Raw genomic sequence first — 18,904 nt, 5'->3', positions numbered from 1 at the left:
ACCTATCGCATTTCCAACGCCCCTCCCCCAAGTCCCTCCTCCCTACCTTTTATCTTAGCCTGCTTGGCACACTCTCCTCATTCCTGAAGAAGGGCTCATGCCCGAAATGTTGATTCTCCTGTCCCCTGGATGCTGCCTGACCTGCTGCGCTTTTCCAGCAACACATTTACAGCTCTGATATCCAGCATCTGCACTCCTCACTTTCTCCTTTCCTCCCACAATCCAAAGATGTGCAGGTCAGGTGAATTAGCCATGCTAAATTGCCTATAGTGTTTGGTGCATTAGTTAAGGGTAAATGTAGGGGAATGGGTCTGTGTGGGTTATTCTTTGGAGGGTCGGTGTGGACTTGTTGGGCCGAAGGGTCAGTTTCCATACTGTAGGGAATCTAATCTAATGATTGCCTGAAAATTAATTCTACGGTGGATATCTCTTTCCACTGCATTTTCCATTTCCTTTGTTGAAGATCGTGAATCATTTAGAGCTTTAAATCCACAGGATCTGCTCATCAATCAGAAGGAAATATCAGACCTTCAGCTGTTACAAAGTTGAAAGAGTATATGTTCACTTTAAAAGGGAGAGTGTTTGTTGAATTTCGGAGTGAATTTAAAGTGCAGGCTCAACTACCCAAATGGAACAACTGGGAGACAACTGTTCCAAAATGGATACATGTAAGGATTGGCTGTTAAAGGGATACATGAGTTTTGGTTGCTGTTTTGACAACACTTCAAATGTAACCAATTAATTTAAATGATACCAAGAATACTAAAACCCAACAGAGTTTGAATTTATTGTTTTGACAACATCGTACCAATAAGAAGATACGATGTTGGGGGGTATAAAAAGAGTGGGCATTTTGAAAATTGGTCCGAGCAACTGCCATCAATCAGCAGAACAACTGCTGTAGAACTGGAGAGTTAACTGCCTACCTATCATTTTGCTCACAAAGGAATAAAAAGCCACTCTCTCTATCAAAGAGTACCTTTTCTTGTGCAAGCAGTAAAAAGAAAGAAGACCCAGGGAGATTAGCAGATGGAAGATTGAAGACAGTGGAGAAGACAGGGACTGTGGGGACTTTACATTAACTTAATTTCAAGTTTAATAATTGCATTATTGGAACATCATGTTAACAGGATTGTGTTCAGTTAAGGGAAGGAGTGTTTAGTTTGTTAATAGTTTTGTTTGATCACAATTAGAGTTAGTAAAATTGTTATTTTTCTTTAAATAGTGGAAATTGGAGTTCTCTGTCATTCACTCACATTTTAACAGATTACTTGGTAAGGCGAGCTTTTCTGGGTTTTTGGTTTTTGTTAACAGAGGGGTTCAATGTCCCCGTCATAACATCAGCTCATTGCAATACTTCAAGGAGTATACATCTAATAATACGTGGCCTAGAAATTTAATAGCACCCAAAAATAGGAACTGAGTGGCACACTGCAGCAGTTGTTGACATTGTCCCAGATAGCAGATGATATTCATACAGCCTACTAATTAATCATGGTTCATGTGAATAGTGAGCAGTTAGGAACATGAATACTATCTGTTGGCTGTATGCCTATTCAGGGCCGGATATTTGGTATCTCTGTCTCCATACATACCCGTTATAGGGGATTTTGATTCTGGCTGAGGAAAGAAACAGAGTCCTGAACAACAAGATGGCTGTGATGGACAATTTGGTCATGCTATCTTCATGACCCTGGTGCAACCAGTGGACAAAGGGAGGGAAATGTCCTCCACTTCATGAACAGAAGACCATCTAGCAAATAACTCCATCATATGTGCGAAGACATCAGTGAGGACATCAATACCAGGAGCATGGCTCCTAGGACTGTCTGTAATGAGAAACTGAAATCAATAACCACACTAGAATTGTCAGTGGAACAACACAGCTCTCATAATCTCTGCTCACACCTTCACCATCTAAAGCCTTATTACTTGCAAGGCTCCTCTTCACAACTTGCTTTTACTCTCCCATCGTTACCACATCACCTTAATTGAGTTCCTGTTCTCCCCAGGCTCACAGGATTGCAACCTTAATGCCTTAGATTCAATCTCACACATGCCTGCCATCTATTTTCCAGTATTGAGTATACTCCTTAAAAACGCTCAAGGCTGCTGCACACAATCCCTTCCTGTTTGCAGGCAAAAGATTACTCCCCACTTCAGGCAGAAAGCTGCCAACAGTGAGACTGAGTCCATCAGTGCACTGCACCCACAATGAAAGCAGAAATGGTGGCTATCATGAGCAGGAAAGAGATAAGGCCATGCTCCAGGAGATACCAGGGAGGCTTTCTGGACATCTTTCTCTCTGTTTCTGTTCCCTGCACATTACCCAAGAAAAACTGCAGCTGGTTTCGCCAGCCACTTCTCACTTTGTTGTTCCTTTTATATCGAAAACAAATTTGCATTCTCATTCTCCTTTTCAGTGTTGATAATATGGAAGCCCCTCTGTCAATGGTGAAAGAGGAAGCCCAGCATCATGAAGATGAACCGCAACGCAATCCCATGGGACTGGAATTTCCCATTCGAGTGAGCCTAGACTAACGATGAATAATGATGCATTTTGGATACAGTAAATGCATTCAGCAACCTGCCAGCAAAATTTTGCATAAAGAGCACTGAAAACTCTACATTTTATGCAGCAACATGGAAACCTTAATGTCAAACATGGAAGATCAACTGAATAACTGCAACAGCCATCTTGGGTCATAGAGTCACAGAGATGTACAGCACGGAAACAGACCCTTCGGTCCAACCCGTCCATGTCGACCAGATATTCCAATCCAATCTAGTCCCACCTGCCAGTACCTGGCCCATATCCCTCCAAACCCTTCCTACTCATCTACTCATCCAGATGCCTTTTAAATGTTGCAATTGTGTTAGCCTCCACCACTTCCTCTGGCAGCTCATTCCTTATAGGTACCACCATCTGAGTGAAATAGTTATCCCTTATATCTCTTTTATGTCCTTCCCCTCTCACCCTAAACCTATACCCTCTAGTTCTAGATTCCCCCATCCCAGGGAAAAGACTTCTCCTGTTCCTTTGATGCTGCCTGACCTGCTGCGCTTTTCCAGCAACACATTTTTAAGCTCTGATCTTCAGCATCTGCAGTCCTCACTTTCTCCCAGGGAAAAGACTTTGTCTATTTATCCTATCCATGCCCCTCATGATTTTATAAACCTCTCTAAGGTCACCCCTCAGCCTCCGACACTCCAGGGAAAACAGCCCCAGCCTGTTCAACCTCTCCCTATAGCTCAAATCCTCCAACCCTGGCAACATCCTTGTAAATCTTTTCTGAACCATTTCAAGTTTCACAACATCTTTCTGATAGGAAGGAGACCCAAATTGCATGCAATATTCCAAAAATGGCCTAACCAATGTCCTGTATAGCCTTACCATTAAGTGTATGAGTCCTGCTAAGAGTTGCTTTCCCAAAATGCAACACCTTGCATTTATCGAAATTAAACTCCATCTGCCCCTCATCAGCCCATTGGCCCATCTGATCAAGATCCTGTTGTAATCAGAAGTAACCTGGTTCTTCTCCTTTATTCCTGATGAAGGGCTTTTGCCCGAAACGTCGATTTTGCCTGTCCTCAGATGCTGCCTGAATTGCTGTGCTCTTCCAGCGCCACTGATCCAGAATCTGGTTCTTCTCCTGACAGCTTTTACTACAACCAAGGAGACTGCCTCCAGTGTTGAAAGAGGTTTTTAGAGAAGTACTTCACTTCTTCATTCCTCTTTTGCCCAAAGTTATAAGAATACTGACGTGCATGGGAAAGTGCTGACACATATTTTGTCCCAAATGTGACCATTCATGCCTTTTCCTGTAATGGTATCAAAGTGAACTGTGTGAGGGCTGCATCATTTTGCCAGTTCTACAAGTCCCATTTTCCAAATAAGCTGCATCCCATTCAAAGCTGTTTTCCTCCCTGGAGTATCCAGACTTCCCAGACAAGCTTGTCGAGTGTCAAAGCCGACAAAGGTTAGGGCAGTTCCTGACAAACGGCAATGTGGCTGCTCTTTGAGTTGCACTGTTGCTGCAAACACCAACTAAGACAATTTTTAAAAATATTTCATTGTAAAATTGAAGTTGTAGAATCCATGTGTACAGTACACATTTAAATTGGTCAATGATCAGTTTTACATAGTTAATCTGAACAAGTCACCATTATACAGCAGATCATTCTTACCTAGTGAAAGCCAGCCAGTTCAAGCCTTGAAATGAATGTGAAAAGGTGCTTTGCCTACATAGCAGCAAGTTATTTCCAAGCCATCAGTTTTCATACTACTCTGAATGCACTATATGAGCTTCTGAGCTACGTAAGCATTTGAAATATAGAACACATTATAGAAAATGAGTTATAGATATAAATGGGTAGCCACGTATTCTCTTCATGTTTAAGCGATTTAATTCTCTCCTGTTTTGCCATCAACATCCTTTCTCTGTCAAATTGGGCTGGTATAAAATAAGGATGCCAAGAATTCAGCAACTGTAACCAAGTCAGCTTCACGTGATGTCTCAGGATCAAATAACAGTGCAACATGTTAGAAAGCTTCAACACGACAGACATGGATTGAATCCAACTGCAAGGAGTGTGTATGCTTTTTACTTTACTGTGCCTGAAATAACTTGCTCTTTTAAGTGACGGTGTATTCTTAACGGTGAACAGATGTGCCTTGCAGGGTAGATTAATGACAGGTTTTTTTTCTTGAGGTTAGAAATAAAGGCTGTGAGACTTAGCTAATGATTTTGGGGGTGGGGTCCATTTTTATTGGTCTTTCTGCTTTCCACCCCCTATTGTAATGTAGCTTAGTTTGTCCCAATATGGCTGTTCTTCTCTTGTGAAGAAAGATGATGTGAAACTTGACAAGGTGACTTCTAGGTGATGGAGTTTAATGGAAAGCCAATTATCTTCTGCGAATATGTGAGTGTTTTATTTGAACAAGCTGTGTCACAATTCAGTTGTATTTATCTGCTAGCTCACAGTGGAATCCTCATGTCAGGACAATTCTTAATTGCAGAATAAAAAGCATGTAGGAGGGAGAGAAGCAGCCTTAGAGTATTCGTTCACATGGTAACACTGTGCAGTAAACTAACTGATAGGTAGGCCGATTATGAATGCAAAACGGTATCTTGAAAGAAGCAACTCACACTATAATACGCTTGTCTTTTTGATGAAAATAGGATGATGAATTCACATTAGGAGATGGCTATGATGAAGGCAACCAGCTCAGTCTTGGAAATGACGGGATTTTTCTGGTGACGTTTTTCAGTGAGTTCACCTTTAATTGATTTCTCACAGATATTGATTATCTTACCTTTTTGACAAATTGAAATGTGTGCACAACTAGACGTTGGAAACAAAATGTCCAGTTATAAATTGCTCTGTACATATAGAACATTCACTTGTGTGTATCCTGTGTTAGCTGTGGTGCAGCACAATAAATTCTTAAACTAATTCCATTGACAGATATAGAGAATTGCAAGGAATTTAAATAGGTGATAACACAGTTCAGATATGTTCTGCATGAAGCTCTTCACTCAAAGGTTTATGTTTAGTAAATGGCACCCAATACAGCATGAAATATTGGCAGCTATGAAGTCACCTTTCAATTTCCTTTATTATTATTTCTGCACTCCTACTAAAGTCTTTGTTCAAATGCATGCATAGAATGTAGCCTGCTGTTCAAAGAAAGTTATGGACACAAAGACTTCGATGTCATAGAGATGTACAGCATGGAAGCAGACTCTTCAGTCCAACTTATCTGCTGACCAGCCATCCTAAATTAATCTAGTCCAGTTTGCCAGCATTTGGTCCGTATCCCTCTATACCCATCCAGATGCATTTGAAATGACAGAAGTGGCAGAGGGATGAGCATAGATGAAAGGCATTCAGAAATTAACTGAAGTGAATGAATGTCATTTTCAGAATTGCTTTAAAAAAGGTCAGATGCGCACAGCCATTATCATGACCAATTTTCCACTGTATTGCTGTTGATGTTTTATATAGAATGACATTTCCAGTTGATATGGAATATCTGGTTGCTGTGAAAAGGTTACAACAAGTGATGGTTGAATTAACACTCAGTTGATGTGCTAAGTTCGTAGAGAATACTTCTGATCATTATCATGTACCTCTTTTCGTGTTAAAACATCTCCCACTCGTTGCAATGTTCAGTAACATCTTAAAGTTATATTTCTTGTCAAAACATCAGTGAATACAGTTTAAACACAAATACATTTTGCACTCAATAGACAGAGAAGAAACGAGACAGACAAACAGAATGGAGATGGAAAGAAGCTTAGACCCAGATGAATATGAGGAGGATCAGTGAAAGGGAGACTCAATCAGTGTTTGTTTTAGTTGGGGCAACTGTGTAAACTGTAATATTGGCTCTGTTAAATAACTCTCCTAACTGAATTCAATGAGGTACAAAAATCAAGGGCAATTTCATCCGTTTTACACCATTATCCATGACAAAGTTATCATTGTCACAATTTCCCATAGAAGATAGAGAAGGTGAAAACTAAGAAATAAGGTGGAATGGCAGATAAATAAGCAAAGAAGACAAAAACTAAAATACAGAAGTACATCCATTGAATGCTCCAGTACATGGATCTACTCATGCAATTTCCCCCTAGATTGAGTTCTTAATCTGTCACAGACAAAGAGAAGAGTAGTTTATTTTTCAAAATTGTACAAAATGACATCCCAACAATGACTTACATTTTCATAATGCATTTCAGCTAGTTAAATGGTCCAAGCACCTCACATAAGCATAATTGGACAAAATTGATTTTGATGACAAAAGAAGATATTAAGACAAGTTGAAACTTAGTTAAAACAGCACCTTAGAAGAGAAAGAGAGACGGAGAGACGCATCTTTGATCAAAACCAATGTCAGTTTGATCACCAGTGGTGGGGCATGGAGCAAGGGGTATGTACAGATCAGAGTTAGTGGAAGAGAGCGTTTTTGGCAGACTAGAAGAGTTCACAGAGATAGGAGAGAGGAATGCCATGGGGAGAGTTGAAAAGAAGCAGATCAATTTTGAAATCAAGATGTGGACAGAGCACTAACCAATATTCTTCAGTGAGCTCAGCACTGATGGGTGAGTAGGACTTCATGAAGTGAGTCACTATGGATGGTAGAGTTTTGGATCAGCTTTATTTTATGAAGGATGGATTATGGAAGACCAGCCAGGTGAGAATTGGAACAGATGGGTGACAAAAAAAAAATGAGGGTTTCAGCTGAAGATGTGCTAAAGGATGGTGGATATCGTTTCATTTTAAAGAGGTGGAGCTGTTTGTAGTGGACACAATATCAGCTGGAGTTTATGCTTATTGGGAGCACTACCACTGGCAAGTTCTCCTCCAAACCACTACAAAGCTCGCTTGGAAATGTATCACCGGTCCTTCAATTATGCTGGATAAAATGCTGAAATCTTCTCCTAACGATATTGTGGGTCTACTAACTGCAAATTGATTGTAGCAGATCAAGAAGGCACTGCATCCCCACCTTCTGAAGGGCTGCTAAGAATGGGCAATAAATGTTGACTCAGCCTGATTCCTGAAGAAGGGCTTATGCCCGAAATGTCGATTCTCCTGTTCCCTGGATGCTGCTTGACCTGCTGTGCTTTTCCAGCAACACATTTTCAGCTCTGATCTCCAGCATCTGCAGACCTCACTTTCTCCTCAGCCAGTGATGTTCAGATCCCATGAATTTAAAAAAATCTTTGAAAGAGAGGGCCATGCTTTCCTTTACATGGACCTTTGATAAATAAATGGATTGTATTCTAATGTATGCAGCACAAGTCATCCCATGTAACTACAATAGGAGATTATTGGTGTGCAGAGATTCCTGACACTTTGCCTCATACCCTGACATTGTGTAAGAAAGGCAGCATTGCATATAAGAGCATATTGTCAAGTGCTTACAGCCTAAGGTGAAAGGATATTAACCCCAGACCCTTGAGCGGGTTATGAGATCTTGGGTTGTTTTTGTGAATTATTATCACCAGGTAACACTTTGAAGATCACCTGTGACTACATGCTGCTTCACAGGGATGACCTATGATCGATCTGTAATATGGTCAGGGTGGCTTGTGATCAGGAATTGTATCACACACAGTTGGACACTGCTTACGTTCCACAAACAGGGTGGAATGATTACAGATATCTTCAACCTGCACTGTGGAAGTACCTGATTAATATAATTGCCCCTTGAAGAGCCACATCACCCACAGTGCTCAGACAGTGCTCAAACCACTTACTCCACACACTCCTGAGGTGGTCACAGCCATTTTCCATTTCCATTGTACATTTCAGATTTGGATAAGGATTGAAGGCAACATGATTAATACTTTACAGAATAAGTCACAGATTCGTAATTTAGAGGCGACCCCAACATTCACATTCCTTTCTTCCCTGTCAACTCCAGCAGTTCTGAGCTTCCAAGCTTTACACTAACTATGTCACTTCTTCTCCTAACATTACTCCCTGAGCCCCCTGCTCCAGCTTAGCCATGAGAGCAATCGAAATGCATAGTCCCCCTGTTTGGTGGATCCAATGATAACAACTCTTTCTGCAGTAACCTATGTTATTCATTGCTCTATCGTCTTCCACCCTTATGTGTTGAAGGACATCCCCTTCACAATTATTGTCCCCTCTACATCCAGCAAACTGCCTCCAAGTGACTTCCTCTACTTCTTTATCGTAGTAATGGCCCCTGATAACTTCCATTTCAGTGAGCAGCCTCTCAAGATTGACAGTGGCATATACGCCTGACTAAATTGGAAGGATTTACTAAATTGACTTATTGGTAATTCCTCAGACTGTGTGTGGATTTGAACTGAAGGTTGACTTCCCGGATTGCAGTAATACAGAACCTCTGACCCTGGCCAGCCCAAGCAGTCAACTGACCATATCCAAGCCCCAAGATTGAAATGAGGAGGTAATGACCTCATGATATTATTGCTGGACAGTTAATCCAGAGACCCAGGTAATGTTCTGGGGACCTGGGTTTGAATCCAGCCACGGCAGATGGTGAGAACTTGAATTCAATAAAAATCTGGAATTAAGAGTCTAATGGTATCCATGTACCTATTGCTAATTGTTGGAAAACCCATCTAGTTCACTAATGTCCTTTAGGGAAGGAAGCTGCCATCCTTACCTGGTCTGGCCTACATGTAATCCCAGACCCACAGCAATATTGTTGACTCTTAATTGCGCTCTGGTGAATTAGGGATGGGCAGTTAAATGCCAGTGATGTTCTCATATTATGTATAAAAGAAAAAAGATCAGCCACTGTCCATTAACTGACTGTGGCTGGGACTGACAGCAGTCCTCTTTGAATTGACAAAGTCTTGCTCCTCTTAGACTTTGACATGTTGCCATTTGGCTGTAGCACATGCAAAGTGTTTGCCATGTGAGGCTGCTATCACATGTTGCAGATGTGAGATTGATGTAGAATGATGCTGCACAGCAACACATTCACCCCCTTGACTGGTCACTACTGACAAACATGGCGAGCTGCCTGATGTTATGTCTTTGCTAAAAGGCAAGGCAAGACTGAGATGTGAACATGAAAGTAGGCATGAAGTGAGTGGGCACTAAGTAAGCAGGCCCTGGATATATACCCTGCTCTAAAGGATGAGTTAAGCACCTATCTCTGTGCTAAGAGTCCTGACAGCAGCATTGGTGCATTTCAAAATGCAGCTTTGAAATGGAGAATTACTTTCAAAGTGCAGAGATGTGCCATGATGATGTGGTGAGGGTCATGTGTGCACAATGCCCACCTCTATCAATGGGGGATTGAGGTAGTGGGAGTGGGGATGGATGCAGGCAGTTGATGCCAATAGAGTGTACTTTGAGATGATGGGAAATTGCTGTTCATGTTTCTGGGTGAACAAGTGGCAAAATGGAGGTACTGAGTACCTGCACTGACTTGGATGTAGGGAACTGTTTCCATCTAATTTCTCTCCATCGTGTGGAAGAATGGGAAATGATTTAGAAATGAGGCAAGATTGAGTACTAATGAGATTTAAATATGTGCATGTTGCATGTAAGCCTCTCAACACTTGTGAGTAAGGTTTTTATTCTGTTTTATTCTATCAAACCTTGGATAGGAAATCAAACTTTTTTCTCAGCATTGAGAATTTCATTTTTCCTACTCCATTTTTCCCAATTGACTTGGTTATTGCCCAAATGATTCAGGGGTGAGAAAGTTCACCCCCATATCTCTACTAGTTCAGGACTGTCACACACCTGGCTTCAATTTGTACTTCATCAGCAGGACTTTCATTGTCAAATAATTAATTCCCTCGTTGTCATGCCAGGAAACAACTGTTAATGGTCCAAGAGACACACACGGGCATTGTGGGTAAATCCTCATAAGTTACCTTTAATTCAGCTACTTATTAAGAAATCTCATTGACAATCAAATACTGAAACCATGATTTAAACTTCATTACATGTAGCAACTAAGACCCCTTGGGTGAGCAAGTTAAGCCTCACAACTCAACTTGGCTATTACCTGATTAATGGTGGACTCAAGATATGATTCAACCAACAATATCTGTCTCTGGAAGTGTCCAGGGTTCAATCCTTGCGCAGTGCTGTTCTTCAAAATTCTCCTGAATTGTTCTGATGTTGAATTCTTATAGAATTTTCTCTCTTACAAGTTTGTGGTGTGACATTATTGACGATTGATTATATTCTTTCATCTGCAACATTGATTATATTTTTGGAGTCTGTAGTTTGCCTTCTGTTCAGATGTAGCTCCCCTGTTCCTTGTTACATTCAGGGTTAGGAGTCCATTTGTCATAGCCTGTCCTGCAATTAACCCCTTTACTTCAGGGCATTTCCTTCTACAGACAGTCTTAATTGTCCATTTGTCATGAGTCAGCAGGGTATTGAGCAGTATTATCCCCTCTCTCCCAAGAAACAGCTTGTTTATGTTCCTTCAACCCTTTCCCAGGGGTGGTGAATAAGCGTCTTGCTTTTAATTCCTTTATAACAGCGTCTCCTTATCCCTTTCATCTCGTGATACAATTTATTCCAGAAAGAGGTATTGCTGACTGTTTCAATCCATGAAATTTTTGAAGTTGTGACGTTTACATCATCACAAGGGAAACTTAAACTTTCTAGTTCCCAAACTCACTCCACAGGGAGCAATGGAAAACACTTTGTCGCTGCCAGATTCTCACTTGGAAATATAGGTATGCAAGCACATAATCTATGATGTGGAAGGGAGTCTTTTCCTTGGGGGGCTGGGGATTATTGTGGTTAATGGTATCTTACTGGCAGAATTCTATTCCCAATATAGCCTTGTTGGCAGTAATACCCAATTGCCTTTATGCCGAGAGGGCCCAGGTCTCATGAAAGTTTTGCCCAGATGCAAGCTTACCCTCTCCAACTGTAACGTGCATCACAGTCAGTGGAGACAGGGAGGGACTGCAGTGTCCTAAGAAGCAGTTTCTGGGCATGCTGTGCTAGATTCTCCTCCTGAATGGGGCCTACTGGAACCACCTTATCTCCCTGAGAGAAAGGACACAAAGTTTGAGGTCAAGTCCCCTTATGTCCCCTCAGCTTGCCTTTGACAAACTTGATGATGTCCCAATTCCTTAAACTAATCCCAAATAAAGATAGACAATTATTTTCTAGGTTCTTTGATATCTCTGACAGCTTTGACAGTTCCAAAGAGTTTACTTTTCACAATCCAAAGTGTATCTTACATCTCACTGCACTAAGGTGTCCACGAGGATATCTCACATGTCCATCCTGGTTATCCAAACTAAATCAATCAGGTCAATCTTGACCCGATCTGCTTGACACCTCACAGGTTCCAGACAGTGGTGATACCAAAATCCCACATAAATAGAAGCAACTGCCCAGTTATCTGATCCACTGTCTCCAGACGTCACATGTGCATGAATCTTGTAACATCCAAGGACCTGCCCCTGTGAAAGTCGGGAATGATGTGTGTGGGTGTGGGACTTGTGGAGACTTCCAGCGTTTTCATGGAATCCCCTCCACTCCGGCATAAATTGTGCCTCAGATCATAATCTGCTAACAGATCTATTTTTTTGTAACAACCATATTCAATGATTATTTCATGGGACTGGTAGCTTTGAGGCAAAACAAGATTGACTTGAGCACTCTGTGGATACGAATCCATGAATCATAATCAAATATTAAATAGACAATGTCGCATATAGAAAGCAGAGTGCAAGATCCAGAAAACATAAACCTGGAGGACAGAAATAGGAGCAGTGCACTCATGTTATGGGTCCTGCCCAATGAGATGAATGAATAGTGAAGACTGTAATAATGCACACTCTGTGAAGGAAGGGCATGCTTTGAAACTGGCATTCTCCCAGGTTTATGTAGAAAAGCCATTCAAGCACTAAATTACGAGTTAAGCATTAGAAATGACAAAGGTAGCTGAGTCTGCCAACAACTTTGTAAATAACCCCATACTTCTAAATGACTCAAACCTTCTGTGGCAAGAATGAGCAGGTGGCAAGCTACTCTGGTCACTATCCACCTGCTCTCCACTGTAAGTTAATACAGTGTGGTTCTACAGGGATTAGCCCAGTCATTTATATAGAAGTAGAACTCCTTTTGACAATATGTGAGCGTACTATCAGTTCTGTCTTAGAACTCCCTGAGGAGAGAAGTTCTCGACAAAACTTAACTGTTATTTAATTTCTTTTGATATTTATAACACAGCCTGCTGTAAATCTGGGGACTGCCAAATTATCTTTATCAAAATGGCATTGTTCTGCTATCTTCTGAAAATAGAGCATGAAGGGTAGTTTCATGCAACATTTGCAATCATTCGTGCTGAACAAAAGCTGGCAGAAAGCAACTTCTCACAGGAAGAAGCAGTGAAACTGTCACAGTTTCTTCATGGTGGTGTGAATGGGCGTGTCCGTGAGTTATAAATTCAGGAGATTGTACTTATTTTGTGCTGGCTTCACACAGAAAATAACTGTTGCTTGGGGCAGGATGTTAACACGAGCTTCGGCACCCTGATCTGGACCCGAGCCTGCATGTGGAAGCAGTGGGGCTAGCTCCATGATTATCCCAGAGGCAGCCTCCCAGAACAGTCATGTGGCTGTGCTCCTGATCCGACCTGCTCAATCAAAGGGCTGGCAACTCCAGAGTCTGGGCAGAAAAGAGGGGAGATCACCACTGAGGCCGGACAGATTGACCTGGCTTATCAACATAGAGGTGCCCTTTGAGGTAAACTTAAGATTAACCTCCAGCAAGGGTTTGCAGAAAATGCCATTTTTGTTTTGGCAGTAGCTCTGAGAAATATCAAAATTCCCTTTTGTTTCTGGAAAGGCTGTACAGAACTGGTTTAGAACATTTGGATGTACTTATACATGATTTTATGAATGAAGTGCATTTTTGAAATGAAAAAGAATTCAGAGAAGGTTTTATCAAGGTTTAGCCTGAGCAGCTCCATGACTCAGGGTGCTGTGCTGTACGGTCTGTACCCTGGGATGCACACTGAGACAAACATTGACTGTGCCTGGTAGACTATGAACTAGGTGCAAGATGCTCTTTGGTCTTCCTGAAACCTGTTGGTCTTTCAGTGCAAAGAGTTGACATTGACTTATGCCCGAAACGTCGATTCTCCTGTTCCCTGGATGCTGCCTGACCTGCTGCGCTTTTCCAGCAACACATTTTCAGCATTGACCAACTGGTGCAGACTGGCACATTCCAAGGTCCAGGACTATGTGCTGAGGGATGTATTAAAGCCTGGGACAAGGTGCCAAGCGCAATGGGGAAAGACCACTATCTGACATCTTTCTGCCAAAGTATAATGAGGATCCATTCAGGTCTCAAGTCTTCTTGATGCCTCAGAATGAATATGGGTAGTTTCCTGTGTCTCTGGAAAAGCTCTGAGAAATGTCAAAATTCCAATGTTTTATTTGTATTTTATCTCTGTGCAAGGACTGCACTGAACTGGGTTCAAACTTTTACATGTATTTATAGATGATTCTTATGAATAAAATATTGTTTTGAAATAAAAGTACTATTCAGAAAGGCTAAGCAGGCAGACAGGCATCTGCGAAAGACCCACCACAAGTTCTTCCTGCAGGCCCTGTTTTGGACATGGGGCCTCTGCAAACCATTCCCACCACCTCCTCCACCTCCTCCAGGTTGCCGCATGGTGGCTGATTGAATGCTGCAAAGAATGTGTTCCAGCAGAGCTGTTCAATGTTAGAATAGGCTGTGTGCCCTCCATTAGGCAAGCAGCTGTTCTGCATAGTCCCACCACCAGGAAACATCAGCAGTGGGTAAGGCCAGATTTCCTGGCTTCTGTGTGTGCAACTCAAGGTCAGCAAAATCCTGTCTCTCGTGTTACAGGTGAGATCTTTAATGGCTGCCACAACGTACACACAAAGACACTTTTATCAGAGATAGACGGCAGTAAACCAGCCAATGTGTCGTGTCTAATTTCTCCAAATACTTGGCTTTTGCAAATTGCTGTCATGGAACAGGAGTACACTATTCACATCCTCAATCTTCTCCCTCCAAAAATGGAACAACAAGTGACCAGTAACCTAACTTTATGTGTCTGTTTTGGTGCCATATCCAGAATACTTTCAATTATAAAATATTGCCCACCTCAGATTTAAATACAACAAGTATTTCACAACATTTGTGGTTTGTGGAAGACAATTCCAATTCCTTTAGGGGGAGTCTTGTGTTGTTGGTGGTGATAGGGTTGAAGGTTGTTGAAAAAGATGGAGTGTGGTGCACCTGATGCTAACCTCCATTGTCTGGGAAGGAAAGACCATGATCAATCTCCCCACCTTGCTGACAATGAAGAACCACTTAAAGGTTAGCCCAGCAGCAGCTGGACCTATGGGCATGAGCATTCTGGAAGCAAATCGAATTCTTGTCTCTTTTGATGGGGGTAGAGGCCCTCAAACAAAGGCATGATGGACAGCATAGACATCTGGAAGAAGGTGCCTGCTGAAAGCCATTCCCCTTCTCTTGTTTAAAGCCCTCCCAACCCCATTCTCATCCTTCTATGCCCACACTCTCCTCCCCAATCTAAACTCTAAGATGGCTTAGTGGTATTATTGCCTGGATGTTAATCCAGGTAACGTTCTGGGGACCTGGGTTTGAATCTCACCATGGCAAATAGTGGAATTTGAATTCAATAAAACTCTGAAGTTAAGAGTCTTATGATGACCATGAATCCATTGTTGATTGTTAGGAAAAACCATTTGCAAGGAATATGCAATTTTTATCTGGTCTGGACTACATGTCACTCTGAACCCACACCAATATAGTTGATCACTGCCCTCTGGAATGGCCTAATCAGTAACGCCCTCATCCTGTGAATGATTTTTTTAAAAGTCCCATCACTAACTACTCCTGTATGCTGTGACTCTAGGCTTTCTCCTCCAGCAGCAGCAGCCACAACATGCCCTTGATACTACTGAGGGCAAGAGCTTCTTATTGCCCTCATTCTCAAGGAAGCCCCACTGGTGTCCATGGAACTGCCTGATTAACAGAGGGAGGCCATCCTTAGAAGAGGCACCATGGATCTTTTGGCATCTGTTCAGTCAATGGACGCTTCCACCCAAGAAGTGCAAACGTTTCTTTACTTCTCTTCTGATAATTCTTGTTCTAATTTTTGTATGATGTTGCCTAGTTCTAGACTTCACACCCAGTGGAAGTAATTTTCTCCACCTATCTTATCAGTGTGGCAACTTCATAAAACTATGCACAGACCATAGTAAAGTACTTGAAAATCTTCCATGTCTAAATTTTCCAATTAGCATCATAACTGTTTTCATGATTAAGCCCATCTACTGCAACTTAAAAGTTTGGATTTTATGGATTCATAAATCTCTGTATGAATTTCCCACAATCCTGGTGGTCAGAATTATGGCTACTTTGTGAAAGGATTCTCTTCCTGTATGGGTTGCAGTGAGGTCCAATACAGGCTTAAGTGAGTGATAAAGACAGGGAGTTATGCATGTGCTTTTTAGTCATTTGATCACAAGCCCTGGGAAATAGACTTTGCTGTAAAAAGCCATGAAAAATCACACCAAACAGACATTGCACTATTACATTTTTAATAGATATAATTCATTTTACAACATTAAAAATTTAACATTTTTGGGAAGTATCATAATTTCAATCAGCAAGAGTTTTGAAAAGCGATATTTAAGAAGTGGTCAATTATACTAAAGATCATAAATTTCATTTTGTAACATTGATATTCATCAGATTTTTAAACAGGTTTCCTGTTGAGAAATATCCAAAATTAATTAACTTTTGAAAGAGTATAAAATATGAAATTTAAAGTCTAAGGGTGAAATTAATTCATAATCTATGGGATTTGATAGACTTTCCTACTTTATGTGACACCTGATGATCTTTGTCCACTTGACCTGCTACTCCCCCAGCATCCCTGGAGACTGAAGGCTCTGATTCCCTGCTGTACATTTCTATGATTCTATGACATGCTTCTCCATTTCTCCCACCTTCCCGCCTGAAATGTTTGCTGGTTACTTGGTTTTTGAAAGAGCCAACGCTCACCAAGTTTCCAAATGACACAAAGCTTGGGGGGGGTGGGGGGGAAGGGTGAGCTGTTAGGAGGACAGAGAGATAATTCAGAGTCATTTGGGATAAGTTGAGTGAGTAGGCACAAGCATGGCAGATAAGGTTTACTGTGGATAAATGTGAAGTTATTCACTCTGGAAGCAAAAACAGAAGACAGATTATTGTCTAAATGGTGATAGGTTGGGAAAAGGGGTGATGCATTCAAAATTGGTTTTCCTTGTACATTAGTTGCTGAAAGTAAGCAGGCAGATGATGAAGAAAGCAAAATGGTATGTTAGCCTTCATAGCAAGGGAATTTGAGTCCAGGAGTAAGGATGTCTTGCTGCAATTATATCGGCTTTGGCGAGACCACACCCTGAGTAATGTGTGCAGATTTGGTCTCCTATTCTGAGGAAGGATGGCAGATTGATGTACGAAGAGAGATTGGATTGATGAAGACAATGTTCTCTGGGGTTTATAAGAATGGGGGAGGGGTGACCTCACAGAAACCTATCGAGTTCCAAAAGGACTAGACAGGCTAAACACAGGAATGATGGTGCTGATGACTGGGGAGTCCAGAACTCGGGCTCTCAATCTAAGGGTATAGGATAGACCAGTTAGGACTGAGATGAGGGGAGAAATTTAGGACATGAGAGTATATCCATATCAGGATGACTGCTACAGTTCATTAAGTAGGTTCATAACCACATTCTCAAAGACATTTGGGTGGTCAATAATTACAGGCCCTGCCAGAACTGCTAATGCCAATGATTGAATAAAGGTAAAATAAAGTACTGGCATATTCTTTAGAATGGAATCTTGGCCGAAACAGAGCCTGCGCAAACAAATTGGCAAAACATTGATAAAAGGTTTCTCATTCCATTTATGAGCAAGTTCTGTCATGTGCTGTTTGGCTCGAAGAGCATTTCTGAACATTGGTATAACACCAGGCACTTCACGGCTGTGGGTGGGACTGTGACCTGGAAATGACGGTTTGCTTACTCCTTCCTCTATGGATCCAGTACAACCGATAAAACATTAATGAGCCAACAAACAAAGGTTTGCTAGCCAGGAGCAGTGAAGCAGGGTGTGGTGGGGGGGGGGGTGGGGGTTGCTCATCCAATGGGCCTCACACACATCCAGGCCTTTACCCAGAAGTAGGTCATGGCTTTTCAGTGCACCTGGGACAGCACTGTGTTAAATGTAGTCAGGTTAAGACTTCTGTGGAAGGAGCACTTAAATCTTGTGCAGGTTTGAGGAAGGTCTGGGGGTAGGAGGACGTGGGTGGTTCAACCCATCCTTATTCCATGGAATGTCGGCTAAATTAGTGCTGAGTGGGACTTCTGCCCCTCCTTGAGAGAAATCCTGCCCTCTGGAGTTGTGTTGGCCAATCTGATTGTCTGACAGACTGATCAGTTACTCCAGTGGTCATTGCCGCGCCTGCACTCCATACTGGACACTGCTGAAACGGCATCCAGTCCCAAGGAAAAGTCCTCAATACATCATCAACCCAGGTAAGTTGGCAACATTGGGTGAGGAGAGTTTGTCCACCTTGGGGAGAAGGGTTAGGAGGGATCTGGTTTAAAATCTGTGAGGGGATAGGATGAAGGAAGTGGGCTGTTATTGTCTGAAGAGGTGTCCCTGGTGAGCACAGGACACAATACTGGTTCAATTACGTTTACTGAGTTACTAAGATTGAATGTGTCAGAAGAAAACTCATTTCTCACCTGTACTGGACTTACCAGGTCATTGCATCTCTTTTGCCATTGATCAGTCATCTAGTAATTAACATGGACCTTATCAGCACCTCTGCCATATCCTTACTGACTTGGTTCCTGATTCAGGAAAAACAATCTGTTCTGTCAGAAATTCCAAATATATCTGGATGTCTCATCCACAAAGACAAAAGCCTTTTTATAGCCATTTTCTTGCAATGTTCCATTAATGGTCTGCTGGAAATGAGAAATAATGCAGTGCTTACTGACTGAGCAAAAAAGCTCAATAGAAACATTACAATTACTCACTAGTCAATGCAGAGACAACTAAACTAAATTGCATTCTGGATTAGTGATGCTGGAAGAGCACAGCAGTTCAGGCAGCATCCGAGGAGCAGTAAAATCGACATTTCGGGGCAAAAGCCCTTCATCAGGAATACAGACAGAGAGCCTGAAGGGTGGAGAGATAAGTGAGAGGAGAGTGGGGGTGGGCAGAAAGTAGCATAGAGTACAATAGGTGAATGGGGGTGTGCTATTTGCTACCACCCCCACCCTCCTCTCATTTATCTCTCCACCATGCAGGCACTCTGCCTGTATTCCTGATGAAGGGCTTT

General features: G+C 41.9%; 1 protein-coding gene across 2 annotated transcripts in view; it reads left to right on the top strand.

Annotated features, from left to right (window-relative positions):
- The first annotated feature begins 4,725 nt into the window (after positions 1 to 4,725).
- The window catches only part of LOC122539342 (NEDD4 family-interacting protein 1-like), a 158,377-nt gene continuing 144,198 nt past the window's right edge, over positions 4,726 to 18,904 (top strand). For both annotated transcript variants that reach the window (XM_043674082.1, XM_043674083.1), the window contains exons 1-2: positions 4,726 to 4,923; positions 5,184 to 5,271. In XM_043674082.1, the coding sequence (XP_043530017.1) occupies positions 4,885 to 4,923; positions 5,184 to 5,271 (127 nt within the window). In that variant the 5' untranslated portion in view covers positions 4,726 to 4,884. The remainder of the gene's footprint in view (positions 4,924 to 5,183; positions 5,272 to 18,904) is intronic.

This window comes from Chiloscyllium plagiosum, chromosome 32 (assembly GCF_004010195.1).
Source record: "Chiloscyllium plagiosum isolate BGI_BamShark_2017 chromosome 32, ASM401019v2, whole genome shotgun sequence".
In the NCBI taxonomy this organism is placed as follows: Eukaryota; Metazoa; Chordata; class Chondrichthyes; order Orectolobiformes; family Hemiscylliidae; genus Chiloscyllium; species Chiloscyllium plagiosum.
This window is presented reverse-complemented; position numbering and strand designations above follow the sequence as displayed.